Source organism: Tamandua tetradactyla, chromosome X (genome assembly GCF_023851605.1).
Source record: "Tamandua tetradactyla isolate mTamTet1 chromosome X, mTamTet1.pri, whole genome shotgun sequence".
In the NCBI taxonomy this organism is placed as follows: domain Eukaryota; kingdom Metazoa; phylum Chordata; class Mammalia; order Pilosa; family Myrmecophagidae; genus Tamandua; species Tamandua tetradactyla.
The window spans coordinates 114,753,699-114,775,843 of NC_135353.1; the positions used below are offsets into that span (position 1 = coordinate 114,753,699).

General features: G+C 39.1%; 1 protein-coding gene across 4 annotated transcripts in view; it reads left to right on the forward strand.

The window, feature by feature from the left end:
* The window catches only part of FAM120C (family with sequence similarity 120 member C), a 142,232-nt gene extending 124,972 nt beyond the window's left edge, over nucleotides 1-17,260 (forward strand). For 2 of the 4 annotated variants that reach the window (XM_077145921.1, XM_077145925.1), the window contains exons 12-16: nucleotides 1,250-1,459; nucleotides 5,010-5,211; nucleotides 8,315-8,453; nucleotides 8,838-8,895; nucleotides 12,458-17,260. In XM_077145921.1, coding sequence (XP_077002036.1) covers nucleotides 1,250-1,459; nucleotides 5,010-5,211; nucleotides 8,315-8,453; nucleotides 8,838-8,895; nucleotides 12,458-12,712 — 864 coding nt within the window. In that variant the 3' untranslated portion in view covers nucleotides 12,713-17,260. The remainder of the gene's footprint in view (nucleotides 1-1,249; nucleotides 1,460-5,009; nucleotides 5,212-8,314; nucleotides 8,454-8,837; nucleotides 8,896-12,457) is intronic. The other 2 variants (XM_077145922.1, XM_077145923.1) reach the window with 2 other exon arrangements.
* The last annotated feature ends 4,885 nt before the right edge of the window (nucleotides 17,261-22,145 follow it).

A 22,145-nucleotide genomic window follows, 5' to 3' on the forward strand; every position in this document is an offset into this window, starting at 1 on the left:
CAGGGCAGAGTCTAAAGCCAGGCTCCCTTGGGTTTGAATCCTGACTCCATTATTTCCTAGCTGTGTGACTTGGGGCACATTACTTAACCTCTCTAGCTTAAATTTCCTTATTTGCAGGGTTGTGAGAATATTAAATAAAACAATTCATGTAAAACACTTAGCATATTGTCTGGCATATTTTAAGTTTACAGTACACAGTGAATATTAGCTATTAATGCAAGAAACCCCTCCCCCTGAACATTAGCCATGGCCCTTTAAGGTCCTAGGTAAGCTAAAAGATCAGTCAATAAGTTTTGCAAAATCTTAATTTAAGTGACGTCAACTAAAAGAAAGGTGAAGCAGTCTAAGACAAATGGGGGTGGGTATTTTTTACATAAATGCAATATTTCTTGGTCCTAGAGCAACTAGTGACTCTAGAACATACTGAGTAAGGACCTGGAAATACTTCCCCTTTTCCTATTTTGAAGCCATCTAACACACCAACTTGAGATAACCACTGTGAACATTTTGATGTTTTCTCCCAGCCTTTTGTCATGCATTTTTACATTGTTGCGATATTGTTTATATAATAATATATTGCGTTTTTTCACTAAACATAGCACATATTTTCCACTTCTTGAAAATTTTGGCAAATAGTATTTTATCATATGAATATATCATTTAATTAATATAACGTTGGCCACTTAAATTATTTACAGTTTCCCCATTATACATCATGTTATAATTGACCATTTTATTCATAAACTTTATTCACAACTCTACTTCCTTACAATTGTTTCCTAAAAGTATAATTTCTGAATCGACAGAAATGAACATTTTTAAGATTCTTCATTGTAATATACATTTCTCATCAGCTTTATTTGAGAGTGCCCATTTATTTCACTTTATCTTTATCAGCATTGGGTGTTCTTTCAGTCTTTAGCGGTTTTTTTTTTTTAACATGGGCAGGCACCGGGAACTGAACCCGGGTCCTCGGGCATGGCAGGCAAGCATTCTTGCCTGCTAAGCTACCGTGGCCCACCCAGTCTTTAGTTTTTTTAATCTCAAGTTGGTGCTTTTTAAGTTATAAAGAGTATCTTTTGAATCATCTCAGGAAAGAACATGAATAGAAGCAACTCACGCACTCAGTTGTCTATATTGAAGGGCAACATGTTCAAATTTAATTAGGAGAGTCAGCATGACAGGAATAAGAGTAAATGTAACCAATAGTGGGTATTTAATAGTAGTTTTTCCTCTGTGGTGGTTTCAGATTGAGAAACTGGATGCCCGAGGGATCCAGCTTGCTGCCCTCTTCATGAGTGGGGTCGACACAGCTCTGTTTGCTAATGATGCCTGTGGCCAGCCAGTCCCTTGGGAGCACTGCTGCCCCTGGATTTACTTCGATGGCAAGCTGTTCCAGAGCAAGCTAATTAAAGCAGGCCGAGAGCGAGTATCCCTGGTTGAGCTCTGTGATGGCCAGGTACCAGCATGTTAGGCAGCCAATAAGGGACATTTCTTATCTGCTGTTGGAATGAATGAATAGGGAGGGGAAAGGAGCAGAGACATTGGGGAGGGAGGTAGCAGAAATAGGAAAATGTATCTGACCTTAACCTAACTTGGTCAACCATGGTCCCAAAGGCCCAGAGTCTGATATGTACACGTAAGAAGATCATATGTTGGAAGGGTTTTTTTTTTGCATGAGGGCTTGAAAGATTTCACATTCCTTTTCTTACTCGGATTATTTCTTCCCTGTGGAATATTCAGATGTCTTTCCTTTTAAGAATTTCATTTCTTTTACCAACAAAAACTCTAAGGTGATGATATTGTTTGTAAAAGAACTGTGTTCGGGAATAGAAGAGAGTACTAAAGTAAATGACACAGAAGAAGCACGGTTATTTTTGAAATGAAACCTTAGGAAAGATGAAGGAAAGCAAGGGAAAGGAAACCTTACTCTCCATTTGGAGGAGATGAGCTGAAGTACTATAACAAGTATTGACAAACTACAGCTGCAGCCCAAACCCATGTTTTAGTTTCTTAGATGCTAAAACAAATACCATACCATGGGTTGGATCAACAACAGGAATTTATTGGCTCCTGGTTTCAGAGGCTAGAAGGTTTGCTTCCTCCCAGGGTCAGTATCATCTGCTGGCCAGCAATCTTTGGAGTTCCTTGGCTTTTACATCTCATGACAATCAATATACGTGGCAACGTCTTCTTCCTTTTCTGTGTTTTATTAACTTCCAGCTTCTGGCTGCTCCCGGGGGCTTCTCGTTCTTTGTCCAATTTCTTTTGCTTATAAGGATTTCAGCCATATTGAATTAATTCAGTTTGGGCACACCTCAACTAATAACATCTTCAAAGGTCCTATTTGCAAATGGTTTCATACCAACAGGACCAGGGTTTAGGACCCCAACATGCCTTTTGTGTGGAACATGATGCAATCCTCAACAATCTGGCCTCTGGACCTCAAAAAGACATATTCTTCCTACATGTAAAAGAAATTTATTCCATCATAACCTTCCAAAAGGTTAAGTCATTTCAGTAACAATGCTAAGTACAACGTCTCATCAAAATCAGTTTGAGTGTGGTCCATCCTGGGGCAAAATTCTTTTTTCTGATGGAACTGTGAAACCTAGAAAACAAGTTATCTGCTTCCAATATACAATGGTGGAACATCATAGGATAAACGTTCCATTCTAGAAGGGAGAAATTGGAGGGAAAATAAGGTTCACAGGTCCCAAACAAGTCCAAAACCGAACAGGGAAAACATTAGATTCCAAGGTCTGAGAGTCACCTGTGGCTTGATTCCTTGTTGTCTTGGCCTGAGGTAGTGGCAGCACCATTCCATTCCAAGTACTTATGCAGTAGTCATGCTCTTCCCAAACACTAGGGTGAAGGCCTCACCTTCTCTGAGAATCAGAATGGTTGCTGGGCTCTCTGCAAAATGTAAGGGCACAGGCTCTACCATCTCTGAGCACTGGGATGGGAGCCAGGCTCTCTACGAATGCTGGGGCACAGACCCCACCATCTCCCAGCTTTGGGGTAGCAGCCCTCTCCCCAAATGATGGGGCATAAGGCCCGCCACCTCCTAGTATCTGGGCAGACGACTTGCCCCTTTCATGCACAGGGGCAGACCCACCCTTTCCTCACATGTGGGTGGGCCGGTGTTCTTGGCCTAAGGAGATCTTTTCAGTTCAGACTTTTGCTTCCACGATTCTGCACTTGAAGTCATTCTTCCTTCAATTTGTTCCTTCTATGTCTTTTTCTGTCCAGGCTGGCAGTGGCTCTGTTCATACAAATTTGGCAAAAATATCGTTGGCTTTGTGTGTGGTTCCAGGGTTCTCTAAACAACTGAACTTTCCACAGATCCTTCTTGGATAATTGCATTTCCAATCCTGAATTCCTCTGAGATGTGTGACCAGATCCATGTTCAGGCACAACCTCTTTGGCAAAGAGTTGTTTAGTTAACCCCCTACATGGAACCCTGTTCTCTGGAGACTCAGGGTGTCCCTGATGAAGTCATTTCTGGCCCTCACCTCAGGGCACACTTTCTAGATAGGCTAATTTTTCAGATCATTGGTTGCTGGTTTCTTTGTGCTTAAGTCCTCAGCTTATCTCTTTCCTTTTGTATTTTGCTATTTGATGAGAAACCAGGCTGCACCTTCTACGCTTAGCTTGGAAATTTCCTCAGCTAAATATCCAAGTTCATTACATTCAAGTTCTGCCTTCCATCTAACATCACAACACAATTTCACCAAGTTCTCTGCCACTTTATAACAAATATCACCTTTCCTCCAGTTTCCAGTAATGCATTCATCATTTCCTTGTAAGGTCTCAGAAGGGGCAGCTTTAATGTCCATATTTCTACCGACAGATTCTGCAAAGCAATCTAGGCTTTTTCTATCAAGTACCTCACAGTTCTTCCAGCCTCTACCCATTACCCAATTCCAAGGTTGTTTCCACATTTGTAGGTATTTGTCATAGCAGTACCCCATTTTGTGGTACCCAAATCTATTTTAGTTTCCTTGCTGCTAAAACAGATGCCATACAATCGGTCAGCTCAACAATAGGAATTTATTGGCTTCTAGAGGCTAGAAGGCTCGCTTCCTCCCGGGGTCAGTATCTTCTGCTGGCCAGCAATCTTTGGGGTTCCTTGGCTTTTCCATCTCATGGCATTCGATGCACATGGCAACATCTTCTCCTTTCTCTTCTGGGTTCTTTTGACTTCCAGCTTCTGGCTGTTCCCTAGGGCTTCTCTTTCTGTGTCTAATTTTCTTTGCTCATTCAGTTTGGGTACATCTCAACTAAAACATCTTCAAAGGCCCTATTTATAAAGTTCATATCCACAAGACCAGGGATTTAAACCTGAGCATACCTTCTGTGGGGGATATGATTCAATCCCCAACACCCAGCCTGCCCCTGTTTTGTAAATAAATTTTTGTTAGAACACAGCCAGATTCACTTGTTTATTTATTGTCTGTGACTGCTTTCATGGCAGAGTTGAGTAGTTGTGACAGAGATAATATGGCCCACAAAGTCTAAAATATTTATAACATGGCCCTTTTCTAATCCTCTGGATTAGAGGAATGGGCTTATCTTGGAAAAAGCTCATCTCTGATCCTGGATATGGAAGTGAAGGCTACAAGTCTTATATGTCAAGTTTTTGTTCTCTCTTTTACCTAATTGTATTACCTCCCCCTTAAAAAATGGCCTAACCTTCTGCTGGCCATGTAATAGACCATCAGTAGTACTTACTATTATATGTTTCTTCCTTGACATAGTCATTGTACTTCACAAGTCCTCAGTCAGAACAAGTGTGATGGTACTGTAATGTCATACTACCAATAGGTAGACTTGATGCCAGATAGGCTTCCTGAGTATGTAGCCTAAAGCCATTTACTTTAGGCCTCAACTCCCTTAATGTGAATAGAATTGTGAGACTGTGCCGAGAGTGCCCAATACTGTGCCTAAAACATAGGAGATGTTCTAAAACTGGCAGCTGCTATTGTTATTCTGTTCCTCATTTGAAGGCTGACCTGGCAACCAAAGTGGAAAAGATGAGACAGAGTATCCTTGAAGGAGTCAACATGAATCATCCACCACCTTCTGCTCTACTTCCATCACCTACTTTTGTACCTCCTATGGTGCCCTCTCTCTACCCTGTTTCACTTTATTCCCGAGCCATGGGCTCAATGCCACCTCCCCCTCAAGGAAGGAGCCGGGGGTTTGCAGGTCAGTACCTAAGAATGTGGTATTTGCCATCCTCAATTTATTTCATAATAACCCATTGTGGTAGTTTGAAGAGCAGCTTTTTGAGATGGAGGGGTGTAGCCTGAGGAGGAAAGTCCACTGATTTCCCAGACCATAGAGGTGGTTGGTCTCCAGAGATTTGAATTTCACCAATCAAACTCATGAAATGACTGACACAGAATCCAGGAGCCACTTTATTAATTTTGAGAACTCTAACTCATAAAAACTATATCTTCGTGGTTGCTGGTTAATTCATTCATTCCCTATAGGCAAATGTGCACAGGAGCTTGGAGGAAGAGCAATAGGAGGTAAGATTCAATGGTCAGTTTTGGCAGACGGTGATAGCCTAATATACTCATTTCCACTCTGGGGGTAGACCTGATATATTTCACTTCTTTCAACTCCAGAAGTATATAGAGAAATAAGTTACAGCCCATGCCCTCCAGGGAACTACAGGGAAAACAAACACACACATATATGTATAAATTATGGTGCCACCTGAGCTGTGGCTTGAAAGATGAATAGACAGTCATGCTTAAGTAGTTACAGATACTGATCCTCATAATTCAAACAACCTATCCCCTGGTAAAGCAGGGTTTTTTTTTTCTGTATTTTGCCTTTTTATTTTGAAATAATTTCAAACTTACAGGACAGTTGAAAGAATAATGCAAAACCCATACAGAAAACTCCAACATACCCCCTCCCAAATACCTAGATCCATCAACATTTAACATTTTGCCACATTTGCCTTTCCTTCTTTTTTTCTTTTTCTTTCTTTCTTTCTTTCTCTATCTATCTATCTACTCATCAATCTGTCATCTGTCTATCATCTTTCTCTGTATCTGTCTATCCACCCACCTATCCATCCATCCATGTATCAATCAATCTATTTACCTGGCTGTCTATCTATTTATCTAATTTCTAAATATTTGATAGAAGGTTATATACATTATGCTCCTTAAACACTTAATACTTCCATGTACATTTTCTGAGAACAAAGATTTTTTTTATGTAATCACCTTAAGTATAGTTATCAATACCAAGCAATTTAACACTGATGTAAAGCTTACATGGTATTTTTTTTATTATTAAAAAAAATTAACTAACACAACATTTAGAAATCATTCCATTCTACATATGCAATCAGTGATTCTTAATATCATCACATAGATGTATGATCATCATTTTTTAGTACATTTTCATCGATTTAGAAAAAGAAATAGCAAGACAACAGAAAAAGAAATAAAATGATAATATAGAGAAAAAAATAAAAATAAAAAATAGAAAAAATATATAAAAAAACAAAAACAAACAAACAAACAAAAACTATAGCTCAGATGCAGCTTCATTCAGTGTTTTAACATAATTACATTACAATTAGGTATTATTGTGCTGTCCATTTTTGAGTTTTTGTATTCAGTCCTGTTGCACAGTCTGTATCCCTTCAGGTCCAATTACCCATTATCTTACCCTGTTTCTAACTCCTGATGGTCTCTGTTACCAATGACATATTCCAAGTTTATTCTCTAATGTCCGTTCACATCAGTGGGACCATACAGTATTTGTCCTTTAGTTTTTGGCTAGACTCACTCAGCATAATGTTCTCTAGGTCCATCCATGTTATTACATGCTTCATAAGTTTATTCTGTCTTAAAGCTGCATAATATTCCATCGTATGTATGTACCACAGTTTGTTTAACCACTCGTCTGTTGATGGAGCTTACATGGTATTTTAATGGGGACATGTAAACATAAAATAGAGAGATTCTTTGTTCAAGTGAGAGTCTTATTGGTATGGTTGAAGGTGTTGTCCATCTTCCTCCTTTTAAGAATAATAAAGCTGGAAGTTGAAGTTTGTCTTTTTTGTTTTTTGTATGCTATATGGTGGGGAGCACATTTCGTTCTTTTTCCATGTATCTATCCCGTCATTGCAGCATCATTTGTTGAATTTTAGGGGGTGCGGTGAGTGTGGGCAAGTGCCCAGGCTGGGAATGAAGTTTATCTTTTAAGGTCAAAAAATTCAGTATGAATGCTAAACACAAGGCTGTACTTAGATGAGGAATGTATAAATCTGCTCTGGTAACTCCCTGATCAGTCAGGTAGTCATCAAGTCTTACAAACTGGAGAGCCAACCATTCTGTCCCTTTAAGGTAACTTACAGATTCCTACTCTGATTCCTTGTATGTTGGGTTTATTGCGTATGCCTCAGAAGGAGGCCTTAATTAAGGCCAGATTCTTGTCCTCACCATTGCCCCAGCTATCAGTGATGCTTAATCTGATCAGCAGTTACTGGTGTCCACAAGAAGGTTCCTTTCTCCTGAGAGGCCACAAAAAGACCCCAAAATGCAAGTCTTTCTTGTCTCTCTTAGGAGTAACTAACACTCTAGTTCCTTAGACTCTCATTTTTGTGTATATGAAGGGTTCTTTACTAATAACCTGCTAAATGAGTTAAAGGCTCTTACACTTTTGTTTCTTTGCATAAATTAAAATGAAAGGTTAACTAAAATTTGGTATTCTCTGAAGGATTGCTTTTTGACAAATTACAAGTTCTACTATACTTGTGAGCTCACAGTCACAGAGCTGGAATTTCTTCTCTGTTAAGGAGATAACATCAAACCTGTCTTGAATTGGTCCTAGTTTTCAACTGTTGTCATTCTTGCTTTTTAATTATAAATTACTGTTTAGTTTCATTATTTACGATTTAGTTTGTTGTGGGCTCTTTACCTAATCCTATAGTGTCTAGTTATGTAAATTTGCATCAAAAGTGGTTTTGGTCTATAATTTTCCAATTAGTGGATTTTAAGACATTCACTCTCTCAACAAATTTCAAGTGCCTACTATGTACCAGATTCTACAATAGAAAAATTAATCTTGCCCACTTCCACTTGCTAAGGTCGAAAGTATATAGATTTTTCAATTTCCTCCCCCTGTATTTGTTTCTATCATGACCCTTATTGAATCGTGGACTATTTTGATCTTAGGGAAGTGGAAATAAGCAGAGTATGGAGGCCATAGGATCTTTTGATTCACCTATCATTTTACCTTGCACTTACTGTTCTTTACTGCATTCTTCCTTTCTTGCCAGGTCTTCATCCAATCCCACCCCAAGGAGGAAAACTAGAGATTGCTGGGATGGTTGTAGGCCAGTGGGCTGGCAGCAAATCATCCAGGGGCCGAGGATCCTTTGGCATGCAAGTGGTTTCTGTCGGTGGGCCAGGAAAGGGGTATGTATGTATTCTCATAGGTTGGTATGAGCTAGTGTCAATTAAGGTGCCCTTGAGAAAATACCCAACTATTGAATCTTTCTATTAAGGTAAGAGGCACTAACTTTCCATTTTTTAAGGCAGTCTTCAGTTTAGTTCAGCAAATGCCCTGCCTTGATGAAAAAGATTTTTTTGCCCTAAAGAAGAACATGGGACACAGAACAATTCAATATAATATAGAAAAGATGGGGACAGAGGTCCTTTACAGTGATATCACAGAGGAGGGGTATTTAACTTAAGGGGTCAAACTTCCTAGGGGAGGTGAGTAGTTAACCAAGTGAAAATGGGGATATGGACTTTATATGGTTTTCATGAACACTTTTCCCCCTCCCCCTCTTTCTAAAGGCATGGAAAAGAACAGACTGGTAGAGGATCCAAAGGACAAAGGAAAGCAAATAAACAAGTAAGCACCTTTTTTGTGAGATTACCTAGTTTTTCTTTGATAGTGCTTGCCTTTTCAGCTTAATTGCCAGAAATGAGATCTGATTTGGAAACCTGAGCTGCTTAGAGGAGCTTTCACAGCTTTTCCAGGCATTTGATTTCATTCCCCTGCTCTCTAGCAGTCTAGTGAGGGTTAGCCTGCCCAGAGCTGTTCCCATAGGAGTACAAAGGATCAATCTTTTTCCTGAGTAAGGCCCAAGGATAGAAACCTGGTTTTGTGTCTTGAAGACCTGTGTCTAGTACAGAATGCACTGCATGCAGCCATAGAGGGGCCAAAGTGAAGTTAATGTGGTTGCCTCCAGGATGCCTGACCTTTTGATCGGCTACCAGAGATGCTTAGAAAATTGGTCTTTTGCCTTTGCAGGGTAGGAGGGAAGTGGGGTAGCCATTCTTATTCTTAATGGCTTAGAGTGGTCTTAACTTTTCTCTAATCTAGGCCTTAAATTATAGCACAGTTCCAACTGGTGCTCATTGGACATGGCCCTCCTCCCTAATTATAGAGTATAAAGACCTGTTCTGGTAGTGATCCAAACTCTTGTAGTGGACTCTAACTGCTGGGCTTCTCATAGTATAGCAGCTACCATTTCTGGAGTGTCTGGTAAAAAACAGGCACCCTACTAAACATTTTGCAAACAGTATCTAATATTCACAAGGATGAAAGTTAATGCTGGGTCGGTATTAATAAATCCATATTTTTAAATGACAAGGGAGGCTTAGAGAATATTGTATAGCCAGTTAAGTGGCAAAACCCCAGGATCTCCTTGGAACAGGTGGAAGACTTAGTCCCTCTTTTTTGAAGTCTCTGACTAGAGCATACCATAAGGCAACTTTATCATCAATCTTCAATCCCAAATCTGTTCTCCTTTATACGACCAGCCCTTATTGTATTCTGCTAATCCCCATCATCTCTTGTTTTCTTAAATAATACAAATTTTCTTTAATGCTATTTTGAGCCATAATTGAAACTAGGATGGTAAGTCACACACACAAAGCATTTTATAATACACTCCAAAGCCAGAGAGCAATGACTTTTGGATTTTTCCCTCTATTAGTATAATTATAGTTCAAAGAAGCTGCTTAGTGAGGCAAAAGAGAGTGCACCTGAGAAGGAAAACTGGTCATCCAGATAGGCTTCCATAAGGTGGTACATCCTTGGTGAATCCAGGGTCTGATCCTCAAGCATATGGTCTGAAAATCCTGATATTTTTGGAACAATAAGCATGGATCTATCTCTCAATGGTTGACTCACATTAAGTAAGATCACAGAAATTGCTATGTGGATACATTTAAAGGGGTTGTGTGTGTGTGTGTGTGTGTGTGTGTGTGTGTGTGTGTGTGTGAAAGAGGGAGGAGAGAGTGTGTGCAAGCAAGCATGTGAGGGTGGTGGGTTGGGAGAAGGGAGTGATAAGATTTACAGTGATAAGAAATAATTATAGCAATATATTGCACACTTATTCTTTTCCAGTCGCTCTTATAAATACAATATGAGCTCACTGAAACCTCATAACAACCCTGTGAGGTAGGTATTTATTATTCCCCATTTTAAACAGGAGGAAAACAAGGCTCAGAAGGATGAAGTATCTTGCCCAAGACTGTCCATTAAGTCAGTGTCAGAGTTGAAATTTTAACCTAAGCTGATTGACTCCAAAGCCCTCTGCTCTGCTGATTCTGATACAGTATAATAACTAATTGGCAGAGACAGGATTCAAACCTAAGTCTGGTTGACTTTAGCACCCATGTTCTTAACCATTTTGACCTAAGCTTTCTCTGTTTTTTTTCAGTAAACTGCAAGGGAAGCATGGTGTCAGAAGTTTGCTTGGGGATGTGGAATCAGAACAAAAATATTAGCTAGCATTACTGAGTTTTTACAATGTGCCAGACACACCATGTTCTAAGTGCTTTACCTGAAGTGCTTCATTGAATCCTTACAAGAATTTATGAAGTAGATACTACTATTCTCCCTATTTTACATACAAGAAACTGAGGGAAAACAAGGGGTGGCAGATGATCCTGTTTCTTTTATCTAACATGGCTTGAGACATTGGTATTTACTCTAGATGTAGCCTTGCCAAGAAAATCCTAATGTTGATTTTGGTTTTAGCACCTTCTCTGGACAGAGCTACTCATGATTGCCTTGCTGACTCTCCTTTTTCTGTTCAGTCACCCTTTCTGTAGAGTATGAGCTAATTGCTCCAACTAATCACATTTATTTACATTATGGTCCCATCTTCCTGATATTATTCCTAACCCACTAGAGTTTTGTATGCTCTCAAATTCTTATGTCACTTATTTGTAACAGTTTGATTTTTTGATTAACTCCTTTAGGTAACTGATTCCATCCATTGTGTGTATTTTTACTAATTTCATCTTATTTCCAGGTTCTTGGGCAATACCTTGCAGTAGCTTCCATACTGTACAGACTTTGGAGCCAGATGATCTAGCTTTGAATATGGCACTGCTACTTACCAGTTCTGTGATCTTGGACACTTTATTTAAACTCTCTGTTTCCTAATTTCCTCATCTCTAAAATGAGGAAATTGGTATCTATCTTGCAGGATTGTTATGATGATTAAATGAAATGATATAAGTAAATTATTTAGCATAGAACCTGGAACATAGGAAGTTCTCAATAAAAAATAATAGTTTTTATTTATTGGCCATAAATTCAATACATATTAAATTTCCATTATGTATTTTATATTACTGGAAAGAAAAAGGGCTTTGGAGTCAAACAGACTTAAATGCAATTCTAGGCATACCACTGAACTTGATAAGTAATCTCAATTTTTTGAGCCTCAGTTATTTTACCTATAAAACAAATAGCAGAGTAGTTGGCATGACCAACCACTTAATAATCAGAAACTGTTATTATCCCTAAAAACATTCATTGAGAGACTGTGCTGTATAATAAGGCAATGAAGTTCATACATTAACATTTCAATGGCAGTCTCATTCATGGGATTAACAGAAAAACAGATGATTGTTTTTAGTTATGAAAAATTCTTTGTAATATTGGACATAGATTTGATGGTTTGCTTTCCTTTCTTTCTTTTTTTTACATGTCCAATTGTCAGCATTGGACAGAGTTGTGTGGTGGTTAGGGGAACAGACTCTCGATGCAAACTGATCTGGAGTGGTATCCTAACCCCACTACTTTCTAGCTGGGTGTCCTTGAGCAAGTTACTTTAATCGTTCTGAGCCTCAGCTTCCTCATCTGTAAATGGGACATCATAATATCTACCATTCAGGGTCCTTATTAGTATCAGAAAAATATATTGCAAAGCTTTATCCATGTTTTCTTCATCGTTATTGTGTTGTCTTTGCCGTTCGTTCAGTCAGATCCGTCTATTGTCATCCTATGTTCTCAGAATAATAACAGAATGTATTAGGTGTCAACAAACTCTGGGCTTCCTGGTGTTTTGGAAGAACTGAAGCAGCTTCCTCAGGGTAGCTTATGAACATGCTTGGGAAGGGTCAACCAATATGGGATTACCATTTCCACTGAGTATCTCTGTTTATGACAGGGCTCTTCAGATGGAGTTTCTAAATTCCTGAAGCTTCATCAAGGTCATTCCTGCTCACAGGTAAATGGAAACAATGGCACATTGACCAAGGAAGAGAGGAGTGATCATAGTCTTCCAGCTCCATCACAGTGTGCCTTATCCAGAGACAGCAGCATGTATAATAATGGTAACAGCTGCTTCCCAATGAAGAAAGGGGAGAAGAACATCTTCCGAGAGCAAAAGCTAGGAACTGTTGCACAACAGAAAGAGGAATGAAGAACTGAAGATGATGGATTCACCAGATCAGGAAGATGGGAAAACCTATACATTTCTGATTCTAGGCTCAAGTTAGAGGAGGACATAAATGCCTACCCTAGGTTTATCCAAGATTTTGATGGGATGCCCTATTATATACATCTTTCTCCGTTCTGTATCTTTTCTTCTGGGTCCCCAGACTTAGTGGTTTGCTTTCCTAGTCAAAGATGGATGACAACAGGCTAGCTCCTATTCTCAAATTGAATATACAGCACCAGTCTTCTCTTTACCTCCCCTGAGAGCACAGTAAGGCAGTGATTCTCGCAGAAATTGGGTATCATCACATAAGGCCCTAGAAAAAGTTCTAACTTTGGTTTTCTGAGTCTTTATCATGATACTCATTTACAGACTTAAGTGATAAACCTATAGGATGGTAGGAATAATTGTCTATGACTTTCTAACTTGCTTTTTTCTCTAAGAAGTAGTGGGGCCTTGATATATAGTCAGTATCCATCTGCTTCTCACTCTTTCTCCCAACTCACTTGCCCTAAGACTTTGTACCACCACCTCTAGCTCTGGCCTGACAATCAGATAGGTATATGTTTTCAGGGAAGTGAGGTGTAGTGTTGATTATTTTATTTTTAATTTTTAATTTTTAATTTTAATTTTATTTTATTGTATACACTTCTTTTCAAAAAAAAAGAAAAAAAAAAACTACCAATGGCCTTTGTACTCGGAGATTTAAGTGAGTCAGAAAAGTACTAGGCAGATTTTTCCTGCCTCTGAACCAATGCATTATTTGTAAAATAGAGTATGTGGAGCAGTTCACCCACTCTGCTGCCCACACCCTGGAAGGGTGGGAATCAATGTAATGAAATTGAGTAGGAAAGGGGACTCAAAAGATTGTGGGTGTGTATTTGTGTGTGTATGGGTATGTAGGTGGGTGTATATATGAATGCATATATCTATATGCATATACATACCCTTTATATAAAGAGACAGATCTATTTATCTATACATATTTTATATATATATAAATATATGTGTGTATTGTATGTATATATATATATCTTTATATATATGCATGCATACATACATTCATACATACATACATACTTGGTGATGTCTCAGAGGATTTATTGCATTTCCCAGAAATGCTTCCCCTATTTCAGAGTAGTGTGTTTCAAAAAACCACACTTTACATCGAAAATTCTTACTAAGTCACAGCCCATCACAATTATGAGAAGATGGGCTTCACTAAAGCAGACAAAAAAATGTTTTCCAGAGATTGCCTGTTTAGAACAACAGACACTTGGGTTGTCATAAACTTAATCTTGAACAGAGCCCTCACAACCCATTTGGTGGTAACGGGGTTGGAATGATATTGGGAAGAGTTAGATATTTCCTTATGAATGAGCAGCCTACTTTGGAGAGAGAAAGGGATGGGAGGTAATTACAGTTTGAAAGGGCTTGCAGCCAATTTTGAGGAAATCTCATCTGGGACTCTGGGGTCATATTGGCTCCAGGTTAGAATTGATTGACATGAATACCTGGAGGAGAGAAGACTAGCTTTGGAAAGATGGACTAGGGAAGTGTGAGGAAATAGACAATTTTATTTTATATGCCTGGATTGTTTCATTTGTTCATTGACATTTTGACTACTAGATCTTTTCATTTGCTTTGCAAGAAAGACTTCAGAGGGCTCTGACCTGGGCCTTGAGAGGCATTCTGTAAAAATTTCCCAGCCCTCTCTGTGGCCAGGATCTGCCCAGGATAAAGAGACTACTCCTTGCTGGAAATAACTCTTGAGACAACCTTGCATTTCCAATTTCCCTTCTTCAGCAGTTTAAGGATGGGGGATGGGAACATGATTTGCAACATATTAGCATTGTGTCTTCATTCAGAAATTGAGGCTTCCAGTCTCTCACACTACCTTTTGGGCTTTGTGATATTCTTGCTCAAGAAGTACCATTTCTGCAAAAATGCAACTAACTGACCAGACTTCTAGCAGGATTCTTATTTTTTTTTTTGAAAAACCGCATGCACCTTAACTCACCGCAGCTTCTTAGTGGTTTTTTTTTCCAGACCTCCAGAAGGCTATTTGCTCATGGCCTTTTACCATATCATGAGAGACTGCAGACAGTCTTAGACTGCTTAATCCTAATCTGGCCCAATTTCAGAGAATCCACAATTTGCAGGGGGAAGGAAAGTCCTGGAATACTTCTCCTCTTGCCCAGCCACTTCTTACATAAACCAAAGGAGGATGACAAGAGTGCATACCTAGCCAGATTTAAACAGAAACAAAGTGTGGCAAACCTCCTTTTTGAAATCAGCTTCCCTAATTTGGTTCCCCCATTTTAATGGACCTGTTCAGCATTTCACATCATAAAGATTAGGATTTCTATATCCAACAGGGGAAGGAATTAGTAGTAAACTTATATGGCTTGGAAATTTCTTTCTGAAGCCACAGAGGAATGAATCCTTTAGAGTTCTAAAAGTAACTAAATCACTGGACTGCATTATATTTTCTAGTACTTATTAAATGGTAAGATTTTTTTTTCAGTTGCTATTTCTATGCATCTTTAATCTATTTGACAAAATCAAATGACAGTATTGTTAATCCTCACAGCATTAAGAACATTTTTTTATTTTGTAGGCATTTACTATAAGATGTAAAATTGCTGCTTTGATAGGGTGATTCCAGCTTTCCTCCTGCAGAGCAGCACTTTCCCCTAGGCTGGTCCAGGGTGAAACAAATGGCCTACCTCCAACCTTTTGTTTGATTCTGCACTTTGAGTTTGGAAAGTTTCAAGAAAGAACAATAAAGGGCCATAATCCTGTATTTTAATTTATCTGCTAAAATACCCAACTTAAAACAAAAATTAGAAACACTAATGTTTGTTACTGGCAGAAGAACTTTTTTCTGATTGGAGAAGGCTAGGGTCTGATCTTTGTCGTGAGTACCATTTGAAGAGTCTGTCATTCTTCACTTAATGGTTCCACTTCTGAGATATGGACTCTCTTGAACAGTGACATGTGAGAACCCCCAGAAATGACCGCTTGGCCTCACAGGACCACAAACAAAAGCACTCTGGGTATAAGTATAGCCATTTACCCCCAAGGGCTCCCAGTTCTTGATTTCTGCTAGTGTATCTTGGGGTCAGCCTATAACTCCCACCCTAGGGCTGCCAAACAGCTGCTCACTTGCATCATTTTCATTCCGAGCCCATAGGATTTGGGGTAGACTTTAAAGCCCAAGAAGTTTCACTTGATATGGCTAGTGATATTTGCTTTTTGTCACCATCTTGATTTTTTTTTTTTTTTGGCATAGTTGGCCAAATCACACTAACTCTTGATCAATGAGAAAAACAGCTGGACAAGGCATTTAGGGTGGATGGCTAAGATGGAAGATGGGAGGAGGAAATTTTATGCAGGGTAGAAGGAATGCGGTGGTAACTTGATTACTTATGGTGAGCCAGTCCTTTGGAACCTTAGAAGGCTCCTGTGGCTATGTCAGTGCTACCATTTCAGCCTCTAAGACCCACTTCCTTCCTTTGAAATGACAATACAAGAAGTCCCCAATTTAAAGTAGTTAGTGTAATTCTGCTAAGGTTTAATCATTATCCTTGTTTACTTCCTTATAGGTATTTCCTAAATGTACCAGGGGTTGGTGGGCATGAGGGGAGCAGTTTTCACTGTTCCATTGTGTGTCATCTTATATTTTTCTCCCTCCTGTATCTTTGGCCTCTTATTTGACTTTCTGTTTTCTTTACCCTTGGCCTATTGCAGCAGTCTTCTGGTGCAGATAGAGTTCAGTGCACCTATTCCCCTATTCTTACTAATTATCTTCAGTATTGTCACAGATTATTTTGATGTTCTGTTAAGATAACTTCATTTAAAAAAAAAAATCATCTTTTTCAAATTAAAAGAAAAAAATACCCTTTTTGCTAGGGTGCCCATTTCAGCTTTTGACATTGCCCCTGTACTTTTATAGATGCTCTTTTTTTCCATGTTAATAGTAACTAATGACTAGTGAAGTTTCATGTAAATGAAGCAAATGAAATATTTCAGATTTTATGAATCTCTCATAACCTTGCCAAATCTTCATTTTAATTACTTCTCAGAAGGCACTTCCCCTCTCACCTTTTATTTCACTTCTTTTCATTTTTATAATAACACACTAGATACAGAAACTTTAACTTCAAGGAGTCAGTGATTTTTAGTGTTCCCTGATAAATGGCGTTATTGGTAAAAGTTAGAAATTCTTTCATTGTTTTTTCCTATGTTAATATTTCTTCTCCTGTACTCTTGACAGTGTGTTTAGTGGATGGATAATATGTATTTTTCTTTCCCACTCCCAGATACCAAACTCCTTGCCTTTTTGGCCCACCTCACCACAAAAGCTCCGTAGTTTATTAATGTAAGTTTGAATGGATGCTTCTTTGGGGAAACTGCAGGAGTTAATGGAAGTCTTTCAGAAAGGAATGGGAATGTCTCAGGAGCTGTTCTGTGATGGAAATTGGTTTGTTGTTCTGTTATTGCTGATGGAAAGAAACTTACAGCGCTTAATAAAAGTCTATTCTTTTAGTAAAAAAAAATTATGAAATAATTTTGGGTGTGTGAAGTTTGATTTCTTCTTCTATCTCTGGATCCCTTTCTGCAAGTGGGAAGTATACCTGTCTCAATTCAGAAGTTTTGCGCAGAGACATAGGAGCTGATTACTAGTTGAATATCATGGCAGGAGACACAGTACCTGAATCATCAAAAGAAAGGGTATATTTAGCTTCCTGCTGATGTTCTTTATTTGGACGTTCTAGAGGCACCTTTTCTCAGTGTGTCTCAAACTGAATTCATCCTCTCCTGTAGCTTGTTCCTCTCCATGAATGGCACTACCTTCTACTTAATTGCCCAAACAATAGACCAACCTGGGAGTAATTTGTCCCTTTCTTTTATTTTTCGAATCTAGATTTATTAACACTCAGCTATCCTTCTATTGCTTACCTTTATCTCCTCTTTTTTTTGTCCCCATTACTGTGACTTAGTACAGGTTTCATCATGTCTCACCAGGATGTTGCAGTTGCTCACCTGTCTTACTCCAAACCAGGCACTTGTAGGCAACATTTTGTATCTAAGTATAAGTACCTTTTAATGGTAAAAGGGCCCGTATGTTTTATCAGATTTTTAAAGGAAACTAGAACCCAAGAGATATTAAGAACCACAGCTTTACCCCCACCCCCACCCCCTCCCGCTTATCAGTTTCCAGAGTAATGTGTCCTAACATGCTGCTTCTCCACTTCCATGTCCCCCTTCGTGATCGGGCCCGTGATTACTTCTCCAGCCTTATTTTCTACCTCCCTTACCCTACTCCAGCAATACTAAAGTGTTTCCTGTACACGTTAAGGAATATCCATTTCTTTTCATTAGCTTATACCATGGCCTAGAATGTGATTCTGATGCTGTCTTAACTCCCTCCAACCCCATCCTCCACATCCACACCAAGAATCAGCTCATTTCAGTTCTTTGTGTTTTTTCCCTCATCCCTGCCTAGGGATCCCTACACAGACTCATCACAGTCTCGAGAGCACTTTTTTTGCATTTCTGTTTCTGTCTCTAGATTAAACTTGAGAGCAGTGACTGTGTTTGACCATCACTGTGTTCTTGGCACCTATTGCACAGTGGACGCTTAGTAATTAAATGTTTGATGAGTAAAACAAGGGCAGATAAAACATCTGTAAAAATATTCTCTGGTACAAAGCAGATTGTCAACTTTCCAGGCAGAGAATATGTTGATGGCAAAAACAAAGGAAGATTGGGAATGAGCATTTAATCCTGAATAGTGTTCATTTAAATGTATTTATAAATTTGGGCTCTGAAAAAAAAAGTGCTCAGTCACCTTTGAGTAGTAAAGGGATCCTTGCAGCAGAGACTGAAACCAGAACTCTAGGGGGTTCTTCTTACCTTAATTATGTTGAATGACACTAGTTGAACTTGTCTCCTCCAACCACTCTGCCTTGTGTTTACAGATTATAAAAAGAAATGGCTGAGCCTAAAATGAACATTTAGCTGTTGCTGAAGCTAGTAAACACTTTATGCTTAAATGAAAACTATTATTTGTAACATTCTTTGTTTTACATAGGTTCATTATGGCTGCAGATGTCTTTTCCTAACCTTTGATCATTGCTGTGGTTATTGGGACCCAGATAATGTAATAGTAGGGAAACACTGGCATTTGGCTTCTAAGAGTTACCATTTTTTAAGGGCCTGTTAGGCATCAGACATAGAACTAGGCTCTTGTATATTATGTCTAATCTTTAAACAACTCTCCCAGGTGAGTACTATCCCCATTTTACATATAGACAAACCGAATCAGAGATGCCTGATTTCCCACACAGCTAGTAAGTGATCAAGACCAGCTTTCTAAATCGAAGTCTGTTTTGATTTAGTAGCTAACATTTGTGTCTGTCTGCTCAGAATTCCTTCTTCTTTATGGTAATCAAATCCAGTTTTTCCCTTTTGGGAACTGCTTCTTCCTATCTTAGGTTAGAGGTGCGGTTGACCATTAGTCACATAGATTTACCTCCCCTGGCACAGAGATGGATATGACCCAAGCGGGGCCAATCATAGTGTTTTTTTCATGGACTGAGGGCAAAAGGGACAAAGAATGAAAATATCTCTTCTGAGATCACAAGGATTAGGAATAATATGAACGTGAAACATTGCCTCCTACTTTTATCTTCTACAACTAAGATGTTATTTGTGTGTGAGAAATGTGGAAATTATGTGGTCATTAATTAGGAGCCGATACAGGACAGCAATTTACTGAGGACTTACTATGTGCCAGAGAGAGTTCTAGACACTTTATATTCATTTCATTCTATGTTTTCAGTCCTTATACATTTAAAAATTCTAACCCTAGAAAAGGGCAGTTTATCAGTCAGGATAGACAAGGATTTGCTGCAATAAAAAACCCAAATCTCAGTAACTTAACAAAGGTATATTTCTTGCTCACATTGTGTACCTGACAAGGGTTGACAGGGGAACTCTGTTAATCCATTGTCACTTGGGAACTCAAACTAACAGAAACCCCATCACCGAATGAGGGGGTAGGGGCATGTAACCAAAATGCACATTGGCTCTTAAAGCTTAAAGTGGCACACATCATTTCTCTTTTCATTGCCGAAAACAAGTCATGCAGTCGCATCTATTGCGTAGAAGTGGGAGAGTATAATTTTACTGTGTGACTGGAAAGGGGAAGGGTGGATAGATTTGGTAAGCTGCAGTAATAGCAAACCAAGGAGAAATGACCCATTTTAGGCTAGACATGATTTATATCACTTTTTGATTGCTTGTCATTATGCTTGAATCATTAAACCTAAAATTTAGAATGGAACAGTGAAACATTCATTCCCATGCCAGCATTAGTGTAGGGTTTATCTGCATACATGTAGAGGTGAATCTAATCTGGTGGTAATAAAAACATTGAGTTTAGTTCCCCTTAGCCTACCCTGTAGGGTGCTAGGATTAAAGACACAGTGTGTACAAAGTGCCTGGCATGTAATACAGCCCTGAAAAATATTAGCTGTTGTTATGGGTTTGGAGGGAGATGGTAGTAGATGAAAAGCTTGTCTACAATCCCAGTAATGACTTCTTCGTAGCACATCCCTTTCCATTGTATAATCTGGCATCAGCTCTCTCCCGTCAAGTATGGCTGCTTCCAAAGGTGACCAGTATGCTCCCAACCACCATATCCAGGCTTTTCAAACAGGCTTCATCTTCCTAAGGACTTCCATAGTATTTGACACTGAAACAACCTTTTTCCTGAAATCCTCTGGTTTCCCTGTACTTCTCTCCAGTTTCTCTTTCCTTTCTGATCACTTTAAGAAGTATTTTGAAGACAGGATTGTGGGAAGATAGCATAGTAGGGATTCTTAGGACTCAGTCCTTCCACCAAAACAGCCATTGAACAAGGGAGGAACTGTCTGAAGCAAACTATTTTGAAACTCCAGAGGCCAGAAGAACACTGGACAGCATCCAGGGAAAAGCAGAAGGAAGAGGCTTATAAATTATGGTAAAAACAGTAAGTACCAGCACCCATCACCTACTCTCATGGCAGGTCACCATGGGGCCAGCCCCTAGCTAACTCGCTAGTGACAGAAAGACATGAAATCTTCTCCCCCAAGAATAGGGTGGTGGCAGTGTAGATATAAAGATGCTGCACATCCTCAGGGCTGTGGAAGACATTTAGTTGAAGGGCTGCATTTGCTGGGCAGATCAGAAAAGCTCAGGTGTGGGAAGCCATCAGAGCAGCTGTTGCCACCTTCCTGATCCCATTACCAGTGCACTTTGGAGTGGGTCTGCACCCCCTTCATGGGTCCCTAGCTATGTTTGACTGGAAAAGAGTGACTTGGGAAAGTCCTCTCCAGTGTGGTCTTCTCTTGGAATTTGCCCTCCAGGCAAGAGCAGCTTGAGACAATGAAAGGAGTGAAAAAATGCTATGAAAGTGAACAATCTTGACAAAGGCCTGGCAGCATCAAACACCAAGAAGAGGGAAACAGAAGGGACAACCAAACTCTTGTAAACAGGAGAATTCCAAAACAAGAAACAAGCAAAAGCCCAGGACAAGACAGAGACCTAGAAAGACAGGGAAACCTGCACACTGCATTCACCTTGGGCAGATGATACCGATAGGAGGGCCAAAGCTCAAGAAAATCACTGTCTTGTCACTAGTTGGTTATAAAACCAAAAAACAGACATCCCAGGGAGTAAATCCCAGAGTTAATAGTCAAGAAATATTAAAATGTTCAGTACGCAACAAAAGAGTACAAAACAAACAAAGAAACAGGAAATGATGGCCCATCCAAAGGAAGAAGATAAAACCCAGAAAGCAGCAATGAAAAAGATGAGCATGTAGGATATATTGAACAAAGCCTTTTAAAAAAATAATCTTAAAAACGCTTGAGGAGATGAAGGAAAACACCAAGAAAGAACTAAAGATATCAGGAAAACAAAGAATGATCTATATGAGAGTCTTAGTAGAGAAAAAGAAATTTTAAAAAGGAACCTAACAAAACAACTGGAGTTGAAGGACAAAATAATTGAAATGAAAAATGCCACAGGGGTTGCAAGAGCAGACTGGAGTTGGCAGAAGGAAGAATCAGTGAATTTGCAGACAAGAACATGAAATAAGGCAGGTTGAGGAGCAGAAAGAAAAAAGAAATATTAAAAGTGAAAATAGCCTAATGGACCTCTGGGACACCATCAACTGCACCAATATATGCATCATAGGAATCCCAGAAGAAGAAAAAAAGAAAGGGGCAAAAGGAATGTTCAAAGAAATAATGACTGATAATTTCCCAAACTTACCAAAAGATGTGAATATGCACATCCAAGAAGCTCAGAGAACACCAAACAGGATAAACAGGAAGAAAAATATACCCAGTGATTATATACTGAT